The following is a 27,695-nucleotide window of genomic DNA, read 5'->3' on the forward strand; positions in this document are numbered from 1 at the left end:
GGATGGTGGGAATGATGGTCAGAGAGGGCTCCAGAAGGCTTGCAGTGGGAATATGTGTGAGCCAAGGGTTTCCCTCTTGTTTCTGTTCCTTAACCCACGACCATGCAACTTTCCACATTTACTTCAGTTCTGGGCCTACAACATTGGTCCCTACATGCATCCATCATCACTGGATTAAGGTATATGTATGGAAAGTGCTAGGGGTTAACCATCACAACCTGGGCTTCCTAATGGGATCTGAATCCACAGCAGGTGTGCTGTCCTAGGTGCTGAGACCCTTACTGTCCATTCCTTCTCTCTTCTCATGAATGATGGTCAAAGACCACTTCATTAGCCCTTCCTGAGATAGCTTCTTGATCATGACTCCAGGTGATTATCATAGCAGAAAACTGCCTGGATGCCAATCTTTACCATCTTTTGTTTTCTGTGAAGGACTTCTAGAGCAAATCTTGTATTTTTGTGCTGGTGGTAGGATTATTTTCTTTGAGCTCTCTGAATACACTGAAAATGTTTCTCTATGTTGACTTAGTTGAGAGGGAAGGGGTGACTGACTGAATAACAATAGCCCTTTACCCAGCTCTCACTAGGTATAGTTGCTTTGGTCATTTATACAATATCAATATCATATCAATATACTAAATTTCCTTGAGATGTTTTCTTCAAAATAGAGAATGAGAGAAAAGATGAGAAAAGAGATTTTGTAAGCATTTGAGTTATGTCCTGAGTTTTCTCTGGGATTGTCATCCTTATCTACGAAAGAACTTTCCTTCCTTAACATAAGCTTCATAAGGGCAGGAGTTTGGGCTGTTTGGTTCTTTCCTATATCCCCAGTGCCTAGAACAATGCCAGACACATAGCAGGTGCTCAGAAAATCTTTGTTGAATAAATTAATAATTATCACCCTTGAAACCTACCAATCAACAAAATTATTTGAATTTAGACTTTTTAACAGTCTTCTTTTTTCAGTAATTCCACTAGTTTTGAAAGACTATTGTTTAGGTCAAACGGTTGACTAAATTAAGTCTATAGATTTCAAAGTCTTTGTTGGAAGAAACAAAAGGAAAACACAAAAAATGATTTCAGAGTGGTTCCAAGATGTTGTAATTATATTTATCACATAATTACTTTTCAAGTTTCGGGTGTGCTTTAGCACATTTGGGCCAGATAAAATGAAAACACCTTTGCTTTTTTCATGGGGTTGAAGGTCCAGTGGAGCACAGGGCTTGTTTTGGGGATGAGCAGAAAGCATGCCCTTATTTCTGCAGGGTCAGAGAAGGTTTCAAAGGAGAAGTAGGATTCCAGTAGCCCTTCCTTGTTCTTTACAAAAGCACACTGTCTGAATTATTGTCTTGGCAGTACTAAGAGTTAAAAAAAAAAAAAAAGAACAATAGCACAGTGAAGCAAGTTTTCAAAGAAATACTTGCAAAATCTTGTGGCTGCTGAGCCAAAGAAACTATCCTTAATTTCCATGACATCATCAGTTATTTTCTCCAAAGCAGGTACAAGGCGATTCACTTAGGTGTGGGAATAAAATATTAAAACTTCTATCCAAGTGAAAAGAAAGTGCTAGAATTCTATTTGTATTTATTTTTAACCAAATCTTTCAAATTTTATGTTGTGAATGTTTGTACAAGTGTATACACACACACACACACACACTACAAATATATGGAATACATTAGGGTGTGTTGTCAAAGTTTTCACTTATAGGTGTACATAATCAAAAAGGTTGATTGCCACTGACTAGTCTTTTGTTGATATTAAAGGTATTTGGTTAAAACCCAAACAAACCTGCCACTAACTAGCATATTATCACACTTTTACCATTATTCTCAATGACCTAAACTATAAATATACCCATATAAACTAAAAAAGCAGGGTTTGCAACCTTGGAGTCCCAAACAATAATTGTTTTCTAGAATAGTTTTCAATGTAGATAGACTGCACTCTTCCATCATGTAGTACAGAAATATTTTGAAAAATTCTTCCAGTCTCATGGCCTTTCCTCCCTCCTTAAATAGTGAAATGTCTTTGTTACTCTGTTATTATTAATGTATTGAGAATCTGGGGATCAAGAGCTTACCTACAGGAATTGTGTGATGTGACACAAGCCATTGTGCATCAAGGTTGAATGGCTTCCACACAGTATTCTGGAGGAATTCTTATTTTAAGTAAAAACCCTTTATGAAGAGCACATGCATGTAACTTGAGAGGCAACAGAAGAGTGGCTAAGAGGGTTATTGTGAGGATTAAACATACTTCTGTATATGAAAAGCACCGGGAACTGTGTCTGACACACATAACTTCTAAAGTGTTAGTGATGATGATTATTATTATTGCTCGTGTTAATATTTGTGCAGTATATATCTATATAGTTCTTTTCAATGTCTTAAGCATTCTTTTATTCAAACATGAGGATTTTTTTCTATGTTTAAAACATATTAATAACATACTTCAGAAAATATTTTTCCCTATTTTGCCAACTAATTCTAGTGATGATCTGATAATGACTTGATGTAAATGCTTCACAAAGCCCAAACGAATTTTTGGTTGCTGGGGGCTGGGGGAGAATAGTGGCCAAGAAGTAAGGTAACAGAAAAGGGCACCCTGATAGGATAATGCATCACTTAACTGAGATTTCAGAGGGGCATCTCTATCATCAGACGGAGGATGATGGTGGAAAGGACGGACTTTTAGGCATGTAACAATTAAACATGTCTTTATATGCTTCAATGTGTAACAGGACTCAGCAAAAGATTACACATTCTCATTGATGGGAGAAAAGTTTGCAAAAATGCATTTCTCTACGGAAGCCCCTGGAAGGAAGTGATTAAGCTGATGTGGAAGGGAAACCATATTGAACAAGTGTAAGAAGTTCTAATAGAGTCAAGGGCACGCAGGGGATCTACAAGGTGTCATAGTCTCGACTCTATCCTAGCTGCCTTCTGGTTTCTTGCACCTGATACAGAAAACGTTGATGGTCCCTCACCTGTATTTTGTACACTGTGGACTATTTTCAGGAAGTTTTAAACTACAAGGAAATTTTCTCTACCACCCCAAATATTTTCTGGATGCTTCTTCTTGCTCTAACTTTACATATGTGCAGAAAAATACAAATTAATTTTTGTTAGCAGTTGAAGAAAAATATAATTAACAAAAACCAGAATAGACAAAACATTGTTTTCTGTGTCCCATCTCATATGGCATGCCAAAGCCAAATGTGAATTACTAAGTTATTCTTTTTTTATGTCTTGGAACTTGTGTGTATCAGCACATAGCGACCACTTTAATTTTTTTTCAAGTTTATTTATTTATTTAAAGTCATCTCTTAAAGTGGGGCTCGAACTCACAACCCTGAGATGAAGAGTCGCATGCTCTTCCAAATGAGCCAGCCACATTATTCTGGTTATTTGTGTGGCTAATTGATAGCTTATTATAAATACCTCTCCACTTCTATATTCAGAAGGGTTACTCATACAAAATGAGAAAATAATTGGTAACACTTAAGTTGATATATAGGAAAGAGAACTTTTAGATTCTCCTTCAGGAATATCAGGATCCACAATACAGAGGAGATAGATCAAGGACTCTAACATGTTTTTATAACAGAGTACGGAATTTTCTATTGTTCTCAAACCTACCACAACAATCACAACATCCAGACAATTCCAGAAACTTCTGAAATAGTGTAGCTTGTGAATGCGAATTTCCAGTATCTCTTCCACCACATAGTAAAAGATAAAAAAACAAAAGATAATCTCACAGGCTGCCAGGAAGAAATCAAAAGTCGTGACATAGCGGATCAGCTTTACAGGCTGAAATTGCCAAGATGGAATCACACCGCCTGTTGCTGGAAATTCAACCAATAACCTGCATTGCAATAAGAACAGTTAAAACAGTAACAAAACAACAACAACAACAACAACAACAACAACAACAACAACAACACATGGATGCAGCCAGGAAAGGACATCCATCTACTCTGTCCCTGTACTAACAGGTCCTAAAATTGTAACCACAAGTCACCTCAAACTAGTGGCAATATATTTTTGATCACAGCTAATAGCTGTGTTCTTGTACAATTCTGTGCCCCCAAAGGAACAAGGCTCCCCAAGTCCTCCTAAAGAGATTATTCCTCCTCAGTTTCCCCTTTACTTTTCTGTTACTTATACTGCTCAAAATGCTCTATAGTTCTTTTTTTTTCAAACAAGAAGGATGTTTCTTGCCAACTTCCCATTTTATAGGTGTCACACTGAGAGAGTTAAATGATTCACTTAATGGTGCAGTTCCCCTATCAAACTAGAAATAGAATATCTACCTCCTTAATGTTAAGATTCTGAAAAGACCTTTAGTTAACTACCAGGTGTAACCTTCTCTTCCGTTACAGGATGTGTAGCCACACCCAGAGCCTGAGTATCTAAGACTCAAGCATGAGCAATAATCAGGTCCAGGCAGAGACAATGGTAAATTAGAACTGGTCAAAGAAGTATGAAAATTTTTCCTTCCTCTTCACTGTCAATCACTGTTTTTTGTTTTTTTCTCATTTGATGTGTTGGAGACCAGGGGCAATAAACAAAAACCTGGGAGAGCAATACAGAAACAGCGAGCCTCGTTATAGCCTCAGTGTAAATGTGGAAGGCAGAAAGTAGCTTGTGTGTGTGAAGTAATCTCTTTTTGTCCTGTTCTGGCCCTGCATCTGTTAACTTCTCCAGAAACGTAGGCAGCAACATACAGAAAAGAAGTAATTGCCTTGACAATATTCACTCTTAAAGTATGGGAAGGAAGTGAAAGACATACTCAAGACCTTCTATAAATAGATATTTCCTTAAATGTCAATCAGAGTTGACTGCCTGAGTTGACTGTTTTTTTCCTCTTTCTATTTGCCCTGAAATCATTAGGAAAAGTTCAATAATAATTGCAATCATTATTCAATCATTTCTAGTAATAGCTGTTATTTGACTTAATGTGACATCATTTCCTGTGAAAGTTGTTAAATAAGTGGTCTGGGAAAATCCAACTGGCCTTGTAAAGCAGATTTGAGTTTAGCCTCAAAAATGATCACAAAATAAGGATATTATGAGAATTTATGCTTCTTATTTGGTAGGTATATATATGTGAAAGTAAGTCATGTCAGTGATGTCTGGGTGTTGCTGACACATTCACCAGGAGGATTAAAGTGGGTGAACTGACTCTCCCTTGCCTTGTTCTGCTTTTTTCTTTTTTTATAGCACATATTACCTTCTAACCTACTATTTGTTTCTTTTGTTTATTGTTTCTTGTCTATTATCTATCTCCTCCTGGTTTAACACAAGCTCTGCTAGAGCAGCTATCTTTATTTTGTTCACTGATGTGGCCCAAGTGCTGAGAACAGTACCTGACACATATTAAGTGTCCAATAAATGTTTGCTGAATAAGTGGATGAATGAACAAGAGGCCCCAGACAAGCCAGTAGGTCTTTGTTAGTTTCCTCACTGCTAACCAATGTGACCATGATGGCAATGTCACAGGATCTGTAGAAGGAATTTTATGTGCCTTTGGTGAATCTCAGTGTTAGCAGGTACCTGGGTATCCTACCAAACCTAGGCATACCCTCTGACTACTGTGCTTGTGTTCTGATAGCATGGGCATCATTTGAGAGTGGGAAGCTCAGGGAAATGAGTCACTGTTTGATAGCAGAGGCCGTGGTAACAGAGCATATAGCATTGATCATCATTATAATGAGTAAGAAGAGATGTTAGCAAAACACAGTGCTTTTTTTCTGAGAAGGTTCCAGCTTTGGGATAAACCTGGACCAGTCTTAAGGTTCTTTCCAACTCATAATATTCTAGGATTCTAGTTCCCTTTCCCCAAATATATTTATCCCACTGAGCCTTTGGTTTTCACCCTTCCCTTGCTGTCAGCTCTGATCTTTGGTAGTCCTTTAGCCAGCCGCAGGCAATGGTCTCCTGGTCTATCTCAAGACTAGGATATACATACAAAGACACTGAGGTGGGAGGGACCAGCGCCCTTGGTACACACCTGATCACACAGAACAGGTTAATGTTGGCGTTGTATACCGAAAAGTCAATAAAAGTTGCCCTGGTTCCTCGGTCCAGCCAGACATTGTTCTTGAGGCTAGCGACCTGAGCGGCTGTCTCCTCTCTTGTTCTTGACAAATCCAGGTAATAGCCAGCTCCACTATAGGTTGCAATCATTCCCCAGTGGCTACTCCCATTCAAGTCTTCTTCACTCGTGTATATCCAACTAATTAAAACATGAAATGAAAACAAAACAAACAGATAAAATAAGTGGAACACTTGTGGCATTTATAAAGATAGTTGGGGGGCGCCTAGGTGGCTCAGTCAATTAAGCATCCGACTTCAGCTCAGGTCACGATCTTGCAGTCCGTGAGTTCGAGCCCCGCGTCAGGCTCTGGGCTGATGGCTCAGAGCCTGGAGCCTGCTTCCGATTCTGTGTCTCCCTCTCTCTCTGCCCCTCCCCCGTTCATGCTCTGTCTCTCTCTGTCCCAAAAATAAATAAACGTTAAAAAAAATTTTTTTTATAAAGTTAGTTGGTTCCTGGTGAGATAGAGTATGTAATAAATAAATGTAAGTCTTATCAAGCTGGGTAATGTGCTTGGAGTAGTGCTTCATAAATGTCTGTCTTTCTTTCTTTCTTTCTTTCTTTCTTTCTTTCTCTCTTTCAGAGAGAGCACAAGCAGGGGAAGAGCAGAGAGATAGAGAGAAGAGAGACACAGAGAGAGAGGATCCCAAGCAGGCTCTTCACTGTCAGTACAGAGCCCAATGTGAGGCTTGAACTCACAAACCAAGAGATCATGACTTTGAGCCGAAACCAAGAGTTGGACACTTAACTGACTGAGCCACCCAGGTGCCCCTAATTTTCTTTTTAAGTTTATTTATTTAGTTTGAGAGAGATATAGTATGTGAGCAGGGGAGGGAGAGAGACAGAATTCCAAGTAGGCCCTACACTGACAGCACAGAGCCAGATGTAGGGCTTGAGCTCACAAACTGTGAGATCATGACCTGATGATTCAATCCCTTTACACTAAATCTAGCCAAAACCTAGAACCAGAGGCTTAACCAACTTAGCCACCCAGGCACCCCCTTATTTAATTCTTATACATTTATTATCCCCCTTTTAGGTACGAGGGCCCTGAAGCTTAGTGAGGTCAATTCAGTCTCGATGCTTTTGAAGGTATTGTCAGGAACCTACACCAGGACTGTCTCTAGAACCTGTGCTATTAGCCCTTAGTTTATGTAGCTGCCATCCCTGGGTAACTATACTCAGGGGCTAGATGACTCTATGCTCCCAGAGAAAACTGCAGCCAAGAAGTACAAGTTCATCAAGTACCACTGTTGGCAACTGAACTAAACAAGACTCCACAGGGCATTTGGGTGTTTAATCCACAAGTATTGAGAGAGGCTCTCTTAGGAACCAGAGGCTTCTTTCGCATTAACAGGGATATAAAGATGGACCAAGTTCCTTTCCCTCTCACATTTATAGTAAGTAGGAAGATAAAAGTTGTAATTAAACAATTAAAATACAAGGTAGATGGATGATAAATCCAACAGAGAAGTATAGAGAAATTGCTCTGGCAGATCCTTGTCTGGGGTCCGGCAACAGCAAAGGTGCATAGAGAAAGCTTTGGGAAGAAGCCACAGCAGACCTGGGCTGTGAAAGATAAACAGGATTCAGGCAGGTTTAAGTGGATGAGAAGGGCATTTTCAAGCCTGAGCCAGGTGAGGCCGGAGAAGTACAAGGCATCCAGCTGGTAGTTGAGTTCAGCTCCCATATGATGAAGAAAGAAACGTTGAAAGGTAGACTGTGATCAGATTGTGAAGAGCAAGCACGAAGGAGTCACTGAGGGAAGGTTTCTGAGAGGCACTGAACGGAGTTCCTCTGGTGGCTGCAGGAAAGACTGGAGTGGTGAGGAATAGACACCTCATGTGCAGAAAAGCTGCCATAGCAGGTCTGAGATGGCCCTTTATTCGGAAGGCCTGCTTGCAAGATTGGGCCTTGGCTGCTCTGAACCTTGACTGATAAACAGCTCCCTATATTGACATAAAACTTTGATACATAAGAGTGGCTAACTGTGCCTAGCCTGTCTGTACAAACACAGTGGCTTATGCTCAACACCTTCTTTCCTCCTGGGAGTCTGGGATTTGGGTACATGCCAGGCAGTGGCTGCCTATGTGACCAGAAGCCGATAAATACCTCAGGCAGTGAGTCTCTAATGAGCCTCTCTGACAGATATTGTTGGGACTCGTTACTGGAGGAATTCGGCATGTCCTATGGGACTCCACCAGGAGAGGACTTTTGGAAGCTTGCACTTTGTTTCCTCCAGACTTTGCCCCACACGCCTGTACCTTCTTCTGCTTTTGCTTTTATCGTTTCACTGCATTAAACCTTAGCCACAAACATGACTAGATGATAAATCCTGTGAATCCTTCCAACAAATCCCTGAGCCAGGGTGTGGGCCTGGGGGACCTAACACAGCTCAGTTAGCAGTCCCTGCAATAGGCCAGACATGATGAGGCCTGAGCCAGATCAGTGATAGGAAGATAGGAAGACAGACAGGAAGGACAGAGATAGGACACTGCAGTGACCGTCAGAAGAACTTGGCCTCTGATTTGGAAGTTGGGGCAAGGGAGAAGTGACATCTGAAAAATGATTGGAGGCTCTTTGAATAATGCAAAGGAGAACAGACCCGATAAGAAAGTGAGGAATTCAGTTTGGTCAGACTGAATTATAGGAGCTGGTGGGACATTGGTGGGATATAGTGTTATTTTTTGTTTTCTGTCACTAGAACACAAGCTCTGTGAAGACAGGGGATTTGTTTCTGTTTTGTTTCTTGCTGTTTTGTTGCCCTAGCCAGCACCAAGGGCGTTTCTAGAAAAAAGAGACCTCACTGGGAAAATGCCTGGCACAAGTAAACGCTCGGTACATTTGATGAAGAAATGATAAATTATCAAATAGGGATGAGAGAGGAAGTCAACTGAGTGTCAAGGGAAAAAATGTACAGAAAGAAAAGATCTGAATATAGAATGAACATAGGAATAAGACAGAAGTGGGAGGGGTTAAGAGGAGGATTACAGAATGAAGGGAACTCAAGCATCACTCTCAGAAGTCACAAGAATGAACAATCAACACCGCCAAGTTCTGCAGAAATGCCAAATGGGATGTACATCAAGAATGGGTCAGTGGGTTGGCAAACTCAATAAATCCACTGGTGGCTTCCAAGAGAGATGTCCAAAGCACAGGTTTAAGCTTTAAGGGGTGAATCAATGGTAAGGAAATGGACGTGGCGAGTGAAGGCTATTCTTGCCGGAAGTTTGGAGTTCAAGGGAAGGAGGAATGGGAGTAATTTGAGAATAGGGCAGAATCAAGGAGTGGTTTAGACACATGGCAGTCCATCCATGGTGGATGGACATCACCCACTCACCCATGCCTCCAGCAGACATTTACTGAGTAGCTTCAGACAGCAGGCAGTGCTCAAGGCTTTGAGAATACAGCGGTGAACAAAATACAGTCCCCACCCTCAAGAAGCAGGAGTGCTGATAAGGAGCTGATGGTGGCAAGGAGCCACCCTAACAGTGTAATTAATAGAGAAGAAGCAATGTGGTTTAGTAGAAGAAACATGGGTTTTGGAGTCAAGCTGGTTTAAGTGCTGTGACACTTTGGGTAAGTGAGCTTCAGTTTTTTCATCTACAGAACGGAGATGACACCTATTTTCAGAGTTGTTTTGTGAAAAGCAGATGAGATAATGCATGAAATCCCTTCTTAAGTAGCGTCTGGTAATGGCTGTATCCATTTCTCTCACTAATGATATGAAATTGAGTAAAATATTAGACAAAGTACCATAGTTTAAGGGCAGGAACTAGAAAAAGGAGCTGTAGACAAAATCATTACCAAACCTGGAAGAAATGTCTTTGGGATGATTCAATCCCTTTATGCTAAATCTTCTGACGTTTACCTAGTTTGTTCCTTACGGACCCTGGGACTAAATAAAATATGCATCGGATGATAAACAAAGAATCTGATCATTGGAGAGCTGTTTGCCCCCACAGTATAATTGACAAATCTGGAGTGTGGGTGTCTCAGTTCCCAAGAAAGGGATCTAGGGGAACTGATAGAATTAGGTTAGAAAAGTTTAGAAGACACTTCTAACCATAATGACTCACTCAGGGGCAGTGACCCTAAGAGGGCCACCTTGGGACCGCTTGAGAGCTCTTCTTAAATCTTTATAGTAACTACCGTAATTCTAAAAGTAATGACTATCCTCCCTTAACACACAAGATATTTTAAGTATGGTTACAAAAGAATACCAAAAATCCCTGCAAATACCCACAATGACAATACATACTCAACATCATAAACACATCTTTGAGAGGACAGGCTTTAAACCAGACAAAAAACTGCCTCCCAAGCTTATTAGACACTTTAAATAACTGTACTATGAACAAAGATATATTTGTAAATTCTAGTAAGATGAGAATTTCTGTACCAGAATAATTTCCAGTAATAACCTAGTGAATTATATCAATGGATCTAGAAAAATAGGAACGAGGCATCTTAAAAGAAACCACCAAAGGCCCAGATAGCCTCTTTCTTGTGGGCCATGTTTCTTGTGTCAACAATTTAGCCTGTTGAAATATTTGTGTGCAGAAATTGAAGGGGGTAAAAAGTAGAGAAAACCTGAGAAACCAAAAGTCAATTTGGCCATCGCCTCAAGTGTAAGCACTGAAGGCTCACTTAAAGCATCTTCTCCTTGGTTGGGGTTAGAGAATAAATGATGAATGAATGAATGAATGAATGAATGAATGAATGTCAGTGAGAGGCAAGGACGCATGGCAACGGGGCACAGACACTTACGCCGTTCCATTTCTTGGACCAAACGGAGCCCTGTCTTCACTACTGACAGAGTAGACATCATAGCACTCTTTAATCTCATCTCTCAAGTCCTGGGGGATAGAACAGGACCCGTTCCTGACTTTCAGCTGCCGTATACGTGGTACGCCTAATAGGAGGTTCTCGTAGTAGATGAAGCTTCGGTTGTCGGCGTCAGTATTGTTGCTGGGTTGTGTCTTCCAGTAAAGCCCATCCAATAAGGCACCTTCTGTGAACTGAAAGTGAAGGAAACATTTAAAAAAATTTTTTTTAACGTTTATTTATTTTTGAGAGAGAGAGGGACAGAGACAGAGAATGTGGTGGTGGGGGGTGATGGCGCAGAGAGAGAGGGAGACACAGAATCCAAAGGAGGCTCCAGGCTCTGAGCTGTCAGCACAGAGCCCAGTGAGGGGCTTGAACTCACGGACCATGAGATCATGACCTGAGCCAAAGTTGGACGCTCAACGGACTGAGCCATCCAGGTGGCTTCACCCCGTGAAGGAAACATTTTTGAAAAGTTCTTTGAAAAGCTCCAAGCTTAGTGGCTTGCTTTGCACTTTCCTGGAATGTTTGCATGACCAACAGTTTGGCAACTCTGTGAACATGGTAGCATGACAAGAGTGGGTTTCTCTGTCAGAAAGATTAGGGTTGGATCTTGCTCCCCTGCTTACTAGCTGTGAGGCCTTGAGCAGGATCCAACTTCAAGCCAAGGTTCCTGTATCTATAATACTCATTAAAAATATATATATATCCATTTTTTTATATGGTTGCTACCCTTGGTGCCTAGGACTAAAGGTGGGGGGTGTGGTTTACATAAATCCACAACTGTGATCATTTTACTTTTCCCTTATTAAAATAACATCCCACATAACCATGGTTCCAAACTTGCTTGGAGAGGAAAAGACTACAGTTTTGATTACCAGTCTGCCATCTGGTGGATCTTTTAAGTGTCTGGACTATTTTGTCACATTGTGAACTCTAACTGCCCCTGCCCCTGCTTTACCATGGAATTGTGTATATGTGAGAAGTCTCTCATTAGTGTTCCTGTAGGGAAGAAGAAGCTGTTTCTCAGTGTCTTATCCTTATCAGACAATCAAAAGAGATGGATTGCTTTGCTCTGTTGAGGTGGGGAGAGATTCATATTATACAAGAGTGGTTTTGGATGCCAAGTATTTGGATGCCAAGATGTGTAATACACTCTAATTCCTGATGCCTAACTAGGCATCAATATTAATGGGTCCACATGGTCCAGTTTCCTCTATCTTTACAACCACCAGCTCTGACCCCAGCATTTAGTAAAAATTTTAGAAAGCATCTCTGCAGGAAGAAACAATTGTTTCCTTTCCAATTTCCCTTCCAATTTTCCTAGGTTCTGAGCACCATACCTCCCAGATCAGTTTAACATTTTTCCTATGGTATCACTCATAGCTTATCCTCTGCTACTATGTTGGATCTTGTGCAATTTGGGAAGGCTGGATTGAGTTTCACATTAGAGATCTCTGAAAGAAAGTGCCTGCCTTATATCAGGTGCTGTTCTAGAGTATATGCCATCGTAAACAAGGAGACAAAAGACAAAACAAAAACAAACAAAAAAGCAAGACTAAATAACCAGATTTTGCCCTTATTAGGCTGTATATCTAGGAGACAGTCAACAGATATTTATTGAATCAAGAATGGATGAATGAATTATAGACTAGGGTGAAGAAGTTCCTGTCAGGCTAGAAAAAAAGTCCATTTTTCATACTCCCTAGCCATGTGTAAGCATGCTAAGTCTTAGTCTCCTCATCTACCACCCGGGGCACAACATTAGCACTTACCTTGTGTGGTTACTATGGCACTAAAGAAGGTAAAGTATGAAACATACAACATGCTGCAAGAAACATACAAGATTCTCAACTGGACCATAACTTCCAACAACTCACCATAACCTACATCTCACTCGGTGTTAGGCACATAATGGGTCCTATATATACTGGTGAATTAATTTATGAAGCCAAATGAATAATTTTCAGTGATAAAGAGATACTTTGAAAGTCATTTACAAAAACAAAACAAAAAACAAAACAAAAATAGAAAAGTCATTTGTAAATACCTTCCAGAAGTCTTCCATTGAAGAAAGAGTTTTAAAGTTTGTTTTCTCTGTTTTGGACACTGGGGTGTCCAAGAAGAGTTGCGACATTATCCGGGTGTAGTAGTACACACTGGAACTCATCATCCCATAGGTCACTGGAACACAGAAAGAGCCACATAAACCCTGTGAGGGAACCCACACACTTACTAGGACACTCCCACTGAATGGGTAGGTATCCACAAACAGTCTGCTCTGTCCCTTGCCTTCCTTCCCTTCACCATTCTTCTAGGATCTCTCCCTAGCTCTCAAGCCTATAAAAGAAATAAATTAACATTGCCTTATGTGAAACAAAACTGGCTTACTAAAGAGCATTAAGTTAAGATCAAGTGCCTTTACTTGACATCTGGGACATGGCTATTCAACTTCATCTCCCCCTCCCCACCTAGATCAGCCCCTCAACACAGGGAGGCTGATCTGCATGGGTTCCTACTGAAGCCATGCTGAGTGTCTCGTCCTGAGGCTGTGCATGTGCTGTTATTCTCTCTACAATAAAACGGGCAGGCGATTCTCTGTTCTACATCAATTCTCCACCCTTCTCTGCTCTGCATACTGTGGCTGACCTCTACAGATGGTACCACGTAGGCTCCCTTGACCTTTGACATTCCATGCATTTGGCCCATAGGGGGTGGAACAGGAAATGGGGGGGGGGGGCTGAGGAAAAAGAGATTGGGTTTGTTTCTTCCACCCCTCCTCCATTCCCTCACCACCTGGATGCACTTTGGCAGGGGACCCTCTAACCTTGGCCATAGTTGCTGGGGGAATCTCTCCTCCCACAGCCATACTGGGTTCATGCCATGCCACTCCCTCCCCTTGTCCCCTCAGGCCTGGAGGTGGTAACTGTTCTGAGAGCCTCACTCCCCTTGTTGGTTCCCATAACCCCGCCCCACCTTTGGACATAGTGCCTTCATTAAACGTTCTTTAATTACCACTTTGAGTTTTCCATCCCTTTCCTTGCAGGATGATAACACAGACACATCTTCCTCCCATCTACCTATCAAATCTTGTATGGAACCCTCTAAACTCAAGCTATACTCCTTCCATAAAGATTTTCTGATTATATCAGCTCATTCTGAATGGTCCTAGAGGGAGGTAGGAGGATTAGGTTACAGGAGATCAAAGATTGAATCCTGGCCTGCCTGCTGTCTACTATGTGAACTATGCAAGCTGCTTAAATTTTCTGAGCTTCAGCTTTGTTTTCTGTAGGATGGGGATAATTAGCTACCCCATAGGAGTTTTTGGTGCTTAAATAAAAATAATAACTAAAAATTACCCAATACAGTGGCTGACACTTAAATATCCAACAATGGTGGTTCTTCCTCCTTAATCAGCTTGCTGTAACACCTGCATTAAAAATTTCAGTATTTGAACAAGGAGACGGCTGTCTTACACTGGACTCTAGCAACTGCATGTATAATACACTCTAATTCCTATAACTAGCTGACAAAAAGCTTCAAGAGGAAACACTTCCCTTTTATAATTCTTTTGACCATAGTTCTAAATATCCAACAAGTGATTAACACTTAGCTGATTCTGTAATAATCTTAAGGCATCGTAAAATGCATTTTATTTTATTTATCTATTTTTTAAAGTTTATTGATTTATTTTGAGAGAGGGAGAGAGTGTGAGCAGAAGGGCAGAGAGAGAGAGAGGGGATCCTAAGCAGGCTCATGAATCATGAGATCATGACCTGAGCTGAAATCAGGAGTCAGATGCTTAATCAACTGAGCTACCTAGGTGCCCCATAAAATGCATTTTAAAACCTTGCATTAAATGATCACTAAATACCTATCAAATCTTGTATGGAACCCTCTAAACTCAAGCTATACTCCTTCCATAAAGATTTTCTGATTATATCAGCTCATTCCGAATGGTCCTAGAGGGAGGTAGGAAGATAACTTACAGGTTATCCCTGTAATCCCTTCACTAAAAGGGGGATTAAGTGCTATTTAATAAAATCTCTTCCTCATATAGTTCCCTTCTCCACCTGAGCAGCATAGATAATTAAGATTATTTAAAAAGAGGAGCAGATAATAGTGATTCAAACATAAGTGTGTTTTAGAGTCCACCTCGAGCAGTCAGTGGATCAGCAAATACATACAATCATGCGGCGTATCTATTTTATCTGGAGGGAAAGGAATGTTTTCCAGTCCCCTTAGTTTTAGACTCCCTCACCTGTCCTCCTGCAACCCACAAATTAGGGTAAGAACATTCCTCTTCAAGTGCTCCATGACTTGCAACCTCTCAAAACTGTACTGGGCCACAGTTAAGGGTTTAGACTTTTAATCCATTCATATTTATGGGACAGAGTGCTTATGAAGATAAGCAAGGTGTGATCTCTGTCCTCAAGAAGAGAAGCTAATAAGTATCCCTGGGAAGAGCATTGTCCAGCCAGCTCCCATAGAGGGATGGACAGGGTACAATAAACTCTACAGAAGCTTTCTGTGGATCCAGAGACAGCTGAGGGAACAAAGCTGATATGATGCTAAAGAAAAGAAGCGAAGGATCCCCAAAGCTGAATAAAAAATTATTAAGTTGATTTTTTCAGTTAACTTGAAATTTGAATTTGCTTTGGATTGACTGATTAATATAGATCATTCATTCTCAAATTTTTTACCTGTGGGTTTTATTGTTTAAAAAGATTTATGACAGATGATTTAAATATTTTGATGTATAAATATGAAATAGTTCTCTATGTATATAAATGTGAGTATTTTAGCCACTGATTAAACATTGTAGCTCTCTTACTTTCCTATATTTTTAATATCGATTGCTTTTGAAATTCTCAAGACTTGTATGAAATTTCACGCTTCACTAAAAGGGAAGTGATGCATCCTCTTGACTATTTAGCACCATCTGTAAGACATCTAGAGAAACAATGCCATCTAGCTTTGAAGGGATGATTATTCTAACACATTGAATCAGCGAATATTAACTCAGCTCCTCCCTTGTACCAGGCCCTGGGATAATCCATGGGATATCTTTTTTATTTTTTAATTTTTTTTTTTTTGAGAGAGAGAGAGAGAGAGAGAGAGAGAGAAAAGACAGAGACAGAGAGCACCTACAAGTGTGTGCCCACAAGTGGGAGTGGGGCCAGAGGGAGATGGAGAGAAACTCAAGCAGGCTCCACCCTCAACACAGAGCCCAATGCGGGGCTCCGTATTACAACCCTGAGATCATGACCGGAGCTGAAATCAAGAGTCAGATGCTTAACCAACTGAGCCACCCAGGCACCCTCTCCATGGGATATCTCTGAGAGACAGCTTCATACACTCCAGGAGTCAGCTGTACCATGAGTCCATATTAGGAAAAGTTCTGTGTTAGTGAGCAAGAAGTACTAGCAAACAAGACAGAGAGTGAAAATGGGCAAAGCTGTCAACATTTTGTAAGAGCACCTATGTGGCATCTCTGAGATGTGCCTAAGAGCATCCCTTTCGCCCTCTCTGTGCTGAGGGAGACAGGTGCATAAACCAGTCTGGCAATCCAAGGTGAGGATTGCAGTGAAACAGGTGGGCCTGGACTTCAGCACAGCTCAGGGAGGTGGGATAGTTGATAAAGGCTTCTCACTGGATCTGCCTCTTGAGCTGATCTTGAGGGATGAGGAAGAACTGAACAGACCAAGAAGGTGACAGCCTAGGTCAAGGCCTTTCTGAGACTCACAGTGGTGTGGTGTGGTTGAAGTAACAGAAGTCATAGGGAGTGGCAGGTCCGAAGAAGGTAAGCAAAGACTGTATAATGTCTTTATTATGTAAATATTTTAAACTTTATCTTGAAACTGAGGGATTATAGCATGTTAAATGGAAGAGTGACCTGGGTTAATCTGGTTTCAGAGACTGTAATCTGGAGCAGTGCCTGGGAGTCCTAAAAGTCCAGATATTAGATACTAAACAATGTTGTCTAAGGTCACTGAGTCATCTTAAAACTTAAATAAATCTTGTCACTTCTCTACTTAAAAAACCCAGCTTTCCACTGTAAACCCCTTACAAAGCCTACCAGACCTATAGGGTCTGGCCCCTGACCACCTTTCCATCCTTATCTGATAGTACTCTCTTTAGTAACTGTCTTCAGTTTCTGGAATGTTCTGAGCTTTTTCCTGCCTCAGAACCTTCACTCATAAAGTTCTCTCTGCATCTGACTGGCTCCCACTCTTAATTTAGGTCCCAGAGAGGCCTTGTCTGTAGGGGAATCCTCCTCCCCGATTGTCTTGTTTCATATTACTTCTGCATTTAAGGGCAGGGCCTAAATCTGTTTTTAATTAAATTACTGAACAGTTGACTGAATGAATAAATGAATAATCCAGGACAGAGATGACAAAGGTTAAAATAGGAACAACAGTGATGTATGAAGGAAGGCAGATTCGAGAGGCACTAAAGAGGAAAAATGAGAAAAGTGAGGGAAATCATCTAGAATGATGTGTAGCTTTGGGGAGAGGCATCATGTGGGTAATGTTCACATTAACTCAGAGAGAACATGAGTGAAACGAGTTTGGATGGGGAGGATGACAGGTTCAGGGTTAGGAATGTTAAGGATGAGATTGCTAGGAGATACACCAGTGGAGATGCCTGATAGAAGTTGGCACAATGTTTGTAGTTCATGAGCAAGGTCTAGGGGGGACCTGGAGTCACCAGCATCAAGTACCAGTTGAGAATGTGGAAAAGATCCCCGAAGAGAAAGCCAAAGATCCAGTTGCAGAGAATAAACTGGCTAAACACATTTCATAAGGAAAAAAACTAAAAGTGAATAGAGCAAGGAGAAACACAGAAAGAGAGGGAGTCCTAGAAGCCAAAGAGAAGCTTCTAGAAAGCCAAATGCCATGCGACCAAATGCCAGAAAAACCTGGAAAGAGCTCTAAAATTTGGCAATTAAGAGGTCCCTAAGTGGGGTGCCTAGGTGGCTCAGTCAGTTGAGTGTTTGACTCTTAATTTCAGCTCAGGTCATGATCTCATGGTTTGTGAGTTTGAGCCCCATGTTGGGCTTTGCGCTGACAGTGCAGAGCCTGCTTGGGATTCTTTCCCCCACTTCCTCCCCGCCCCCCGCGCCCCCCCCCCCGCCTCCTCTGCTCCTCCCTTGCTTGTGCTTTCTCTCAAAATAAACTAAAAAAAAAAAAAAAAAAAAGGTCCCTAAGTGACTTTGGTGAGGCCTTTCAAGAAGTACAGGTGAGACCACAGAATAAACAAGAGAGGTGAAAAAACATTATTAAAACTTCCAAATATTTTAATCCAGTTTTGGTTAAAATTTGAAGGAAATTGTAAGTAACACACTGAGATGGAAATCTTTGAGGGATAAAGGCTGACACAGGTGCTTTTGCGAATGACTATACTGAGCTCGGATTACTTCTTCTTTTGAAACAAAAGAGAAAGATATGTAGTATTAATAAATGTTATCACAAAGACATAAAGAAGAGAAAGCTATGCACATGGAGTACAGACTATGTATAAATTAATATTTATAGAAGAATAAATACACATTTCTTGTCATGTGGTTTTTGCTCAATTTACTGAAAAGGACAGAGAGCTTTGTGGGCATAGGCAGTCTTTAACAGTTACTTTCCATGGACTACAGCCTGTGATTTTAGGACTGAATATGTTTGCTGTGAGAAGCTGTTGGAATGTTTGTCACCGGAAATTGAACTAGCTTCCCACCAATGTGATGATTAACCCATGGCCTTTGATTTCCCTGACCTAGTTATCAACAGTGAGTCTCCATGGATTCTCTTGCAATGAGGAAAACTATCTTGATTAGACAACAATCCTTGCAAGATTTTTACAAGTAAAAATAAAATATTCATTTCCTTTTTATTCAAATATAATTGACATATAATATAGTATAAATTTAAAGTGTACAATGTGTTGATTTGATACTATTCATTTAATTTCTTAAGAATTTTTTAATTTTAGGGGCGCCTGGGTGGCTCAGTTGGTTAAGTGTCCGACTTCGGCTCAGGTCATGATCTCACCGTTCATGAGTTTGAGCCCTGTGTCAGGCTCTGTTCTGACAGCTCAGAGCCTGGAGTTTGCTTTGGATTCTGTGTCTCCCTCTCTCTCTGCCCCTCCCCTGCTCATGCTCTGTCTCTCTCTCTGTCTCTCAAAAATAAATAAATATTGAAAAAAAAATTTTTAATAAAAAAATTTAAAGAAGCATTTTTTAATTTTAATTTTTTTAGAATACTAGAATATCTTCTTCCAGAGAAAAAGAAATGGAGACACACAAATTACTTCTTAGAAGGGCTCTTCCTGTCCTAGGATACATCATGCTATTTTAGGACTATGTTGTTCATTTCTCCAATTTCAATACTTCTTTGGACACTAGTGAGTTTAAAGTTAAAGACTTTCTCACAATAACTGATTACATTTTCTACTCTATAAAATATGTTCTATTTTCTACTCTGTAAAATATTTACTGAGGTCTTGGTGTTTTTCTCAGTGACTTGTGGGTTACAAATGTGGTAAGGTATTAACCCTTTGTAATATTTCTTGTAAATATTCTTTACAATTGTTTTCTGCCTTTTAATCTTATCTATTTCTTTGACATGTACAAATACTACATTTCTATGATGCTAACTCAACTAACATTTCTTTATGATTTCCATTATAATGTCTAAACACAGGAAATTTGAGAAACTTCAAAGACTGGAGGGAGCAGAAAAAAAGAAGAGGCAAATGTATTTTTATCACAGATTCACCAAAGACTTTTTTTTGCCATTTCCAAAGATCTTTAATAATATTTATTCCTTTCCTTAACTTTAGCATCTAAGTCACACAAAGAAATACTCTTACTATTTATAACAATAACCCATATAAAAATAAGTACTTTGATGGTAGATTCATAGCAACCTTAGGTTTCAAGTAAGAATAAATTCTAAATTACAAAGAAAATAGGATTACCTAGTCCCCATGTTATTTCTCTCCTCTGGGTTTATTCAGACTGATTTTAAAGATACAAGGGTTTAGAACTAACACTGATAAAATGGAAGATAACCTTTGAGGGACACTTAGGGGCTCCAAATAAATGCTCAAACAATTAGAACCTATACTTCTTAGAACCTACTGATGAAAGAGTTCGGCCGTGGTCAACGATCTCTGGGAAGAATTTTGCTTTTACTATTCTCACATGATAGTACCTAGGATCTTTTGGTGTATTATTCCCAACCTGCACAAAATCTTTCAAAATAAGTATTTCACAGATACAGGAAGGTTAAATAACTTAGTTCAAGCTTACCTAGTATATAAGTAGTGGAGCTGGAATTTGAACTCAGACCTCTGTTGATGCAAAAAAAAAAATCTATACTTTTCCTACTGTGTCAAGCTGCCTTCCAGATCCCTATCTATTTCATATCAAGAGCTTCCCATGTGCAAGGCATAGGGCTAAGTACATTCTCTCATATACCCACAAAGTAATGAGTTTGATATTATTGGCCTTCTGATACTGATACTGTTGGCAAGATTTTAAAACTAGTAATTAAAGAGATGGTTTCTGAGCAATGGGGAAAGGGTTCAATCACTAGGAGCCAGTAAGGCATTGCTAGGAATAAATCATGTCTGCTTATCTCATTTCCTTTTTGATTCGGCCAACAGCTGATAGCAGAAGAATGATGGAGTTATTCAGACGGGCATTAATAAGAAAAAGTCTTTCTCATTAACCTATTTCTTGAACATTCTGACCTATATGATAATATAATTCAGTGAACTCCACTCAAAGAGCTTTCACTAATGGATGATGCTCTTAGATCAAACTTTTTTTGATTTATTATTAATTAATCAGGATAAGAGCATGGATGATATCAACTCTATTGATCCAGTGAAGCCAAGAGGAACAGCTGATACTGACATGAATGACTCCAGATCCAAGATAATTTCAACAGATTGGAATGATAAGCAGGTGCTAATAAGATGGAATTTAACAGAGCTGAAAGGGAAGTCCTTTCAGGACTCTGTTCCAGGAAGAAGTGTTCAAATACTAGCTGGGGAACACAGTGATTTATAGTTTGGGGGGAAGAGACTGAGGAATCATTTACGTGAAGGGTCAGGTGATGGGAGGGTGCAGGAGCCACAGCTTTGTATCTGAATAAGGACACTCATAGTCGCACTTTTTCCATTCTTTCATCATGAGGCTCCTACTATACTTTCTTTCTTTTAAAGTTTATTTATTTGAGAGAGACAGAGACAGTGCAAGTGGGGAAGGGGCAGAGAGAGAAGGAGAGAGAATCCCAAGCAGGTTCGGAGCTGTGCAGAGCCTGACATGGGGCTAGAACTCACAAAACTGTGAGATCATGACCTGAGCTGAGTTGGATGCTTAATGGACTGAGCCAACCAGGCAGGAGCTACTGTACTTTCAAAGGGACCTGATAAACAGAACATGTGCAGGGGGAATTTCTATCGTGTGGGTACTCAAAGGCATATCACCAATGACATGATTAACAGTTAAAGGAACTGAAAAGGTTTAACCTAGAGGCGACTTAAGGGAGACTTGAATGGCTGTCTCCAAACTTCTGATAGGCTAAATTGGAGAACTTGGTAAAGGTAAAGGTGGGCTTGGAGGGGGCACTGAGAGAGGAAGTTAGACAGCGGTAGTCTTGGCTTCATATAAGGAAGAACATTCTAACATAGCCATAGAAAAATGAAATGAATTATTTAAAAGAAGTAAGTCCCTTAACTTGAAACTGTTACTCAATCAGACATAGGATGCCTGACCACTTGAGAGGAACGCTGGAGTGCAATTTTAGCATTCAGTGGAGGTTTGATCATATGGTTGCTAAGATCCCTTCTTAACCAGAGATTCTACAATATTCTGAAAATAAAACTTTGCCTATGTAAAATATGTAGCTACTGGTATAAGAAAAAAATGTGATTAGTGTGAAAAGGAACAAAAAAGCTTTAAAAATTCTAAAATAAACAAAAGAACCCTAATTATATGCCTTAAGGCATGTTTCCTAAAACTCTAGCTATTTGGTTTATCTATCTGGCCTAGATCCCAAACTTGTCAGTGCATCTGAAAACTCACTTCTCTGGGACACATCTAGAAGGCTCTGATTTAGCAGATCTGGGCAAACGGCAATTAAAAAAAAAATTCTCTTGGTGATTCTGATGCTCAAGCAGTTGGTGTGGGCTGGGGGAGGGGGGTGGGCACAGAAAACCTAGACTTACTTATAGGGATACTTACATTTTGCATAAGACATATATGTATGTATGTGTCTATGTCATGCTTAAAAAAACTTAACAATGATCCCAATCAACCTGTTAATATTTAAGGCCACTGTAGTTTAATATTTAAGCTCCTATGCAGGGAGCAAAATCTCCTTCAATATTCTAAGCTCTAACAGCTTAGAACATAAAAGTTAAAGATACCACATCTCTGCCTTTACAACTTTTATTGTAATGAATAGATCTTTTCAGGCTTTTCAGCATTTCTATCATAGACAGAATGTTTTAAAAAGTAATGACAGGGGTGCCTGAGTGTCTCAGTCAGTTAAGTGTCCAACTCTTGATTTCAGTTCAGGTTATGATCTCGCTGTTTTTGAGTTCAAGTCCTGAGTTGGGCTCTGGCACTGGCAGCATGGAGCCTGCTTGGGATTCTCGCCCTCTGCCCCTCCCCCACTCGCGTTCTCTCTCTCTCTCTCTCTCTCTCTCTCTCTCTCTCTCTCTCCTCTCTCTCTCTCTCTCTCAAAATAAATAAACTTAAAAAATAAAAATAAAAAATAATTAATGACATTTCCTTTCTAAACAAGTAACAGAAAAAAACCAAGAAGATGGATGTTGTTGACACATACAAACTTTGTAGCTTAAATAACTTCTTTTTTGCTTAAGTTCCCACTTGGAAATGCAAAGTCTCAGAAAATATAAAAAGAAGTCATTCCCTGTTAAAGCTCATCAAGAGCTGACTAGCATTAATAAAAACTGTGTGTGGGAATAGTAAATAAATCAGTATTCAATTTCCTTTTTTTTTTAATTTTTTTTTTAATGTTTATTCATTTTCTGAGACACAGAGACAGACAGAGCATGAGTGGGAAAGGGGCAGAGAGAGGGAGACACAGAATCCAAAGCAGACTTCAGGCTCTGAGCTGTCAGCACAGAGCCGGATGTGGGGCTCAAACTCATGAACTGCGAGATCATGACCTGAGCCGAAGTCGGACGCTCAACTGACTGAGCCACTCAGGCGCCCCAATCAGTATTCAATTTCTTAAAATTACAACTGAAACTTAAATGTTTCCTCAATCCTTTATGTTCAACTTAGAAACCTTTTTTATTCTTTTTATATAAATCTGATAAATTCAAAAAACTTTTTGCACTTAGTCAACTGAATTCAAGGTGGTCAATTTTAATGTACTAGGAATGGCATTATCAAACTTGATTAAATTTTGATTTTTTCCATATACAAAGAAGGGGAGTCCTTTCAAGACTGGCGTTAATTTTTCAGCATTTCTAAGTGTGCACGATAAGAATGAACTCCTTTCCCAGGAGTATGGTAAGAGGTCCCGGTTGCCATAAATCTGCTTCCTTGTCTGTTCTCATAAAGGGCTTTCGAGAGAACAGGACAGGACTCCCATCATTCAGTCCTCTTTGATTGAAAAGATAAAACCCATTGTCTATGACCTTCTGGACTCTGAAGCAAATGGTTTCTAAGACTTGTTTCTGGCTAAGGCTGGACTCCCCTCCTTTCCCCAAGGACGCATGGACATATGAAAGAAGAGAAGAAGAAAGAGGTGAGTCTGCAGTAAGTTTCCTTAGAGTACATGTCCAGTGCTCATTGAAGATTTGGAAGATATTAAGAACTAAATGAAGGAACCCACACAACAAACATATCAAAATCCAAAAGACTGGGACTTTTAAATATGTATATGTATATCCATAAAAGCAGTATTAGGTGACATTATTTGTATTTCCTGAAAGTTACACTTGGAAAGCCGTTTTGCCAAAAATAATTCTTATGTAGACTTTACATTAACTGATGTAAAAATAGTGACTGTGTATTTACCAGGAAATCTAATACAAAAATCCTTTTACTTGGTTTCTTGGTGTCTGGCAGTTTGCGAGATGCGTGTCATAGTGAAAATGGTCACAACTGGCAATGAACTGGCCAATCAGATAATGCTGAATTTTAATTAATGTTTACCAGAGGAGAGAGGAGGGCTTTACTAAATTCTAAATTGAAATTGAAAATAGAGAACTCCTGAATTAACCCCTCTGATGCATACACAATTCCCTTCAATTATAGTTTTGACAGGTCAAATATTTTCAAAACTTTTCTTTTAGTAGGAGAAAATGTTCTACTTACAAATGCATAAGACTATGAGAAAAAGGAGGTATGTGGCCAGTTCCCGTAAAACACTTTTAAGATACTTCTCACGGTTAGTGTTGCTTTCTTCCATGAGTCTTGTTCCCCAGAGACCTTTAAAATAATGAAAAATATGACATTTTATTTTTCAAATAATGAATGGCAGAAAAAACATATAAAATAAATAGCATAACCTTTAAGGGAGATTCTCCTGCACTTTTCTTGGCATGCTCTGAATGTAACTGGGAAATTGTTTAGCCGGAGTGCCTTTTACTTTAGAATATATCAACCTCTACTGTCCCCCCAAACATGCAAATCACAAGGCGACAATCTGATCATTGTCTAAACTCCCAATCCTATTAGAAAATGGCTTAATAAAAATTTAGGAAGAGAACAGGAAATGAGGGCAGCCTAGAAGAGCAGATTAAATACTTGTGCAAACACATCACCTCTTCCTGTGTGGGGGGAGGACGCAACCTGGCAATTATCCTATTACTGAACCGTTAGTACATGATGTAACTGCATGGCACATGATACCTTTCAGGTCACCCTGATGAAAAGAAGGGCTGCTTGGACCATCATTTCACTAGGGGAATATCCATTAAACTTCTAGCACGCTGGCATAAAATCTCTCTACTCTGTACCCATCTTTGTCCTTAAGAAACTCAATGCTGACTGACTACACTAAACATGCTAAGCTTAACAGATTTTTAAAATGCTAATTAACATATCATCTTTAAATTAAAAGCAACAATCATCCAACTTCTCTCTCTCTCTCTTTGGAGAAAGAGTAAAATCAGCAACCATGTTCCACATTTTAGCAGATGGAAAAAGTGTTCGGCTGGCTGAGTGGGATGACATAACCCTCCGTGAGCTTGCTGGAGGCAGTTACCGCAGTTTTGGACTCAGCCAGCAGACAGACATGGTGGCCATCCAAAACCCCCATTAATGAACAGTGTGGTAAAGTCACATTTCTGGTTACTTGGAAGAGACTTAGTATTTTCCAAAAAAGACAAACTTCTCAATCCTCTCAGTTAGATTAGGTCGGCTATGAATGGCAGCCAACCTGGCCCCTGCATTCTGCCTCACAATTCCTATTCCACAGACTTGAACCCCTTCAGTCACTTAAACTCACACAGCCACTGGAGCCACCATGACACCACACAGAGAACAGGGAGAAACGGTATCCAGGCTTTTACTTCATAAAAATGACTTCATCACTAGTGTTTATGTATTTTTTAAGTCTTAGAATAATACATTAATTTTACTCCTAAATTTGGATATTTCATTTCCTTTTCTTTTTTCTCTCAAATTTCCTTTAGGAAAATCAACATCGGAATTCAAAGACACTGTGTTACGCATCACAGGTTTCAACACACGGAAAGTGGAGCATGACTTATGACCAGGTTTGCTTCTGCCAAGATCTGGTAGTTGTCAGGGAATTACTCACTCAGAAGAAATGCAGCAAGCAGAATGTTTGTTCGCTCAAACTCTATCATATTTAAAAATTATTACAAATTTAGATGACATGGAAAATTACAACTCAGAATAACACAGAGGCAGCCAAATATTAGGCTCAGTAGCCCTGGATGCAATCACACTCTTTCTTTGGATATATTTCTTTTGGAGGCCAGACCTAAAGTATACACATAAATAGGGATTATTAGTCTCTTTATCATCAGGAAAGATTGTTGTCTTGCCTCACTTGGTCAGTGATTTCACTCTTTCCCATGGTTTATAAACAATTATGCACTAAGGAATAGTCACAGTTCTTAATATTTACAAATGGTATTGCGACCTATAAATAGAAAAACCAAACTCCCATCAAATTTTATTCAAGCTAAACTTGCAAGAGCCTATCGCAATTTAATTCTAGCCCTCAAATGAAATATTTCAAATAAAAAGAAACAAAGTCCCCTTATTTATATTTTAATATACTTTATGCATTTGATTGACTTTTTCTAAGTTAGTCTACTTCCTCAAATGCTTATTGCTTTAAAAATTTCATCCAATTCCCCCACTGGGTGTGTATATAGGGTCTGTCTGAGGACACAGGGACCTGTTTATATTCTGATGGGTGAGAAATGGCTACATCCACAAATAGAAAATAATTGCTGTCTTGTAACCAACTACTTCCATGTTTAGCACAGCTGATAAAATAAGAATAAAGACAGAGCTCATGTCCCAAATGGCAGCATTCTTCAGAATCAGCTGTTGTCTTTTCCCACAATTGGCCCAGCTACAGAGGGAATACCTGCCTGGCATTTTAGGTACTCACGCTCAGTACATAAAATGTCTCCAGCTGTTAGGGAGAACATGCTGTGAGGGGGACAATCAGACAATATCCAACTTCTCTCATGTTTAAGAAGGCACTTATTCAACTTCAGAGCCCAAAATTGGAGCACTTTATCTAAACAGTGTATATTCCCCTGGGCAGTGGCACTGATATGAATATAGGGGAACTCTGAGATGGAGAATCCAAAACACCAAAGGTGTCTCAAACATAAATAACTGTGAAAAAAATGTCATTGTTGCAACTGTCTTATTCACATACTTCCAAAACCTTTTTATTTTGCAATATATATATAAAAAAAAAAATCACAAAGAGAGAATGACATAATGAACTCCTCATATTCTTATGTATCTCTGACTCAACTTCAACAATTATCAACTCAATGCCAACTTTGATTCATCTAAACCCTCACCCATTCCTCTGAATTTTGAAACTAATTCCAGCTATCATGTCATTTCATCCTGAATATTTCAGTTCTATGGTTATAGGACTCAGTGTGGATCATTTGCCTTACACTAACCCCATCCCATCGGAAATACACTGAATGCTCATGACTCATTGATCATGACAATGAGGAATAATGAGGAATAATGTGGAATTTTGGAGTCGGCTGTGTTCAAATGAGGGCTCAGAACTGTGAGATCTTATCTGACATCATGAGCTCCATTTCCTCATCTGAAAATGGGGTAAGACTACCTCTTTGTGGGGTTGCTCTGGGAATTACAATATTATGTGTAAAGCACATAAAGTGCTTGGAAGAGGCCTGTCTACAGCTCCAGAAACAGGTACAAATCTGAAAAAATGTCCTACTTCTGACATCTAGTTGGTCTAAATTTCAGAACAGTGTAAATGCCCAAATCCATATGAATTTGGATTTCACTGTGAATAGCCTGACCAAATTCTCACTGCATTTATATCATAAAAGAATCCTGTTCTTTTGTGCTTAGATACATGTGGGCTTTGTTTAGGAAGACAAATGCAATCCTTCCTAATAGTTACTTGAATTTCATGGCCACCTTTAAAATGGGAAGTGATGGGTGCCTAAGTGGCTCAGTCAGTTAAGCATCTGACTCTTGATTTTGGCTTAGGTCATGATCTCATGTTTGGTGAGTTCGA

At 39.7% G+C, this 27,695-nt stretch overlaps 1 protein-coding gene across 1 annotated transcript in view; it reads right to left on the minus strand.

The window, feature by feature from the left end:
- Positions 1 to 27,695, minus strand: part of PKD2 (polycystin 2, transient receptor potential cation channel) — a 52,560-nt gene that overhangs the window by 19,877 nt on the left and 4,988 nt on the right. The window contains exons 2-6 of the mRNA XM_042984210.1: positions 24,287 to 24,400; positions 12,980 to 13,113; positions 10,873 to 11,123; positions 6,019 to 6,243; positions 3,642 to 3,870 (exon numbers count right to left, since the gene is read on the minus strand). Of these exons, the coding sequence (XP_042840144.1) occupies positions 3,642 to 3,870; positions 6,019 to 6,243; positions 10,873 to 11,123; positions 12,980 to 13,113; positions 24,287 to 24,400 (953 nt within the window). The remainder of the gene's footprint in view (positions 1 to 3,641; positions 3,871 to 6,018; positions 6,244 to 10,872; positions 11,124 to 12,979; positions 13,114 to 24,286; positions 24,401 to 27,695) is intronic.

This window comes from Panthera tigris, chromosome B1, assembly GCF_018350195.1.
Source record: "Panthera tigris isolate Pti1 chromosome B1, P.tigris_Pti1_mat1.1, whole genome shotgun sequence".
Lineage (NCBI taxonomy): Eukaryota > Metazoa > Chordata > Mammalia > Carnivora > Felidae > Panthera > Panthera tigris.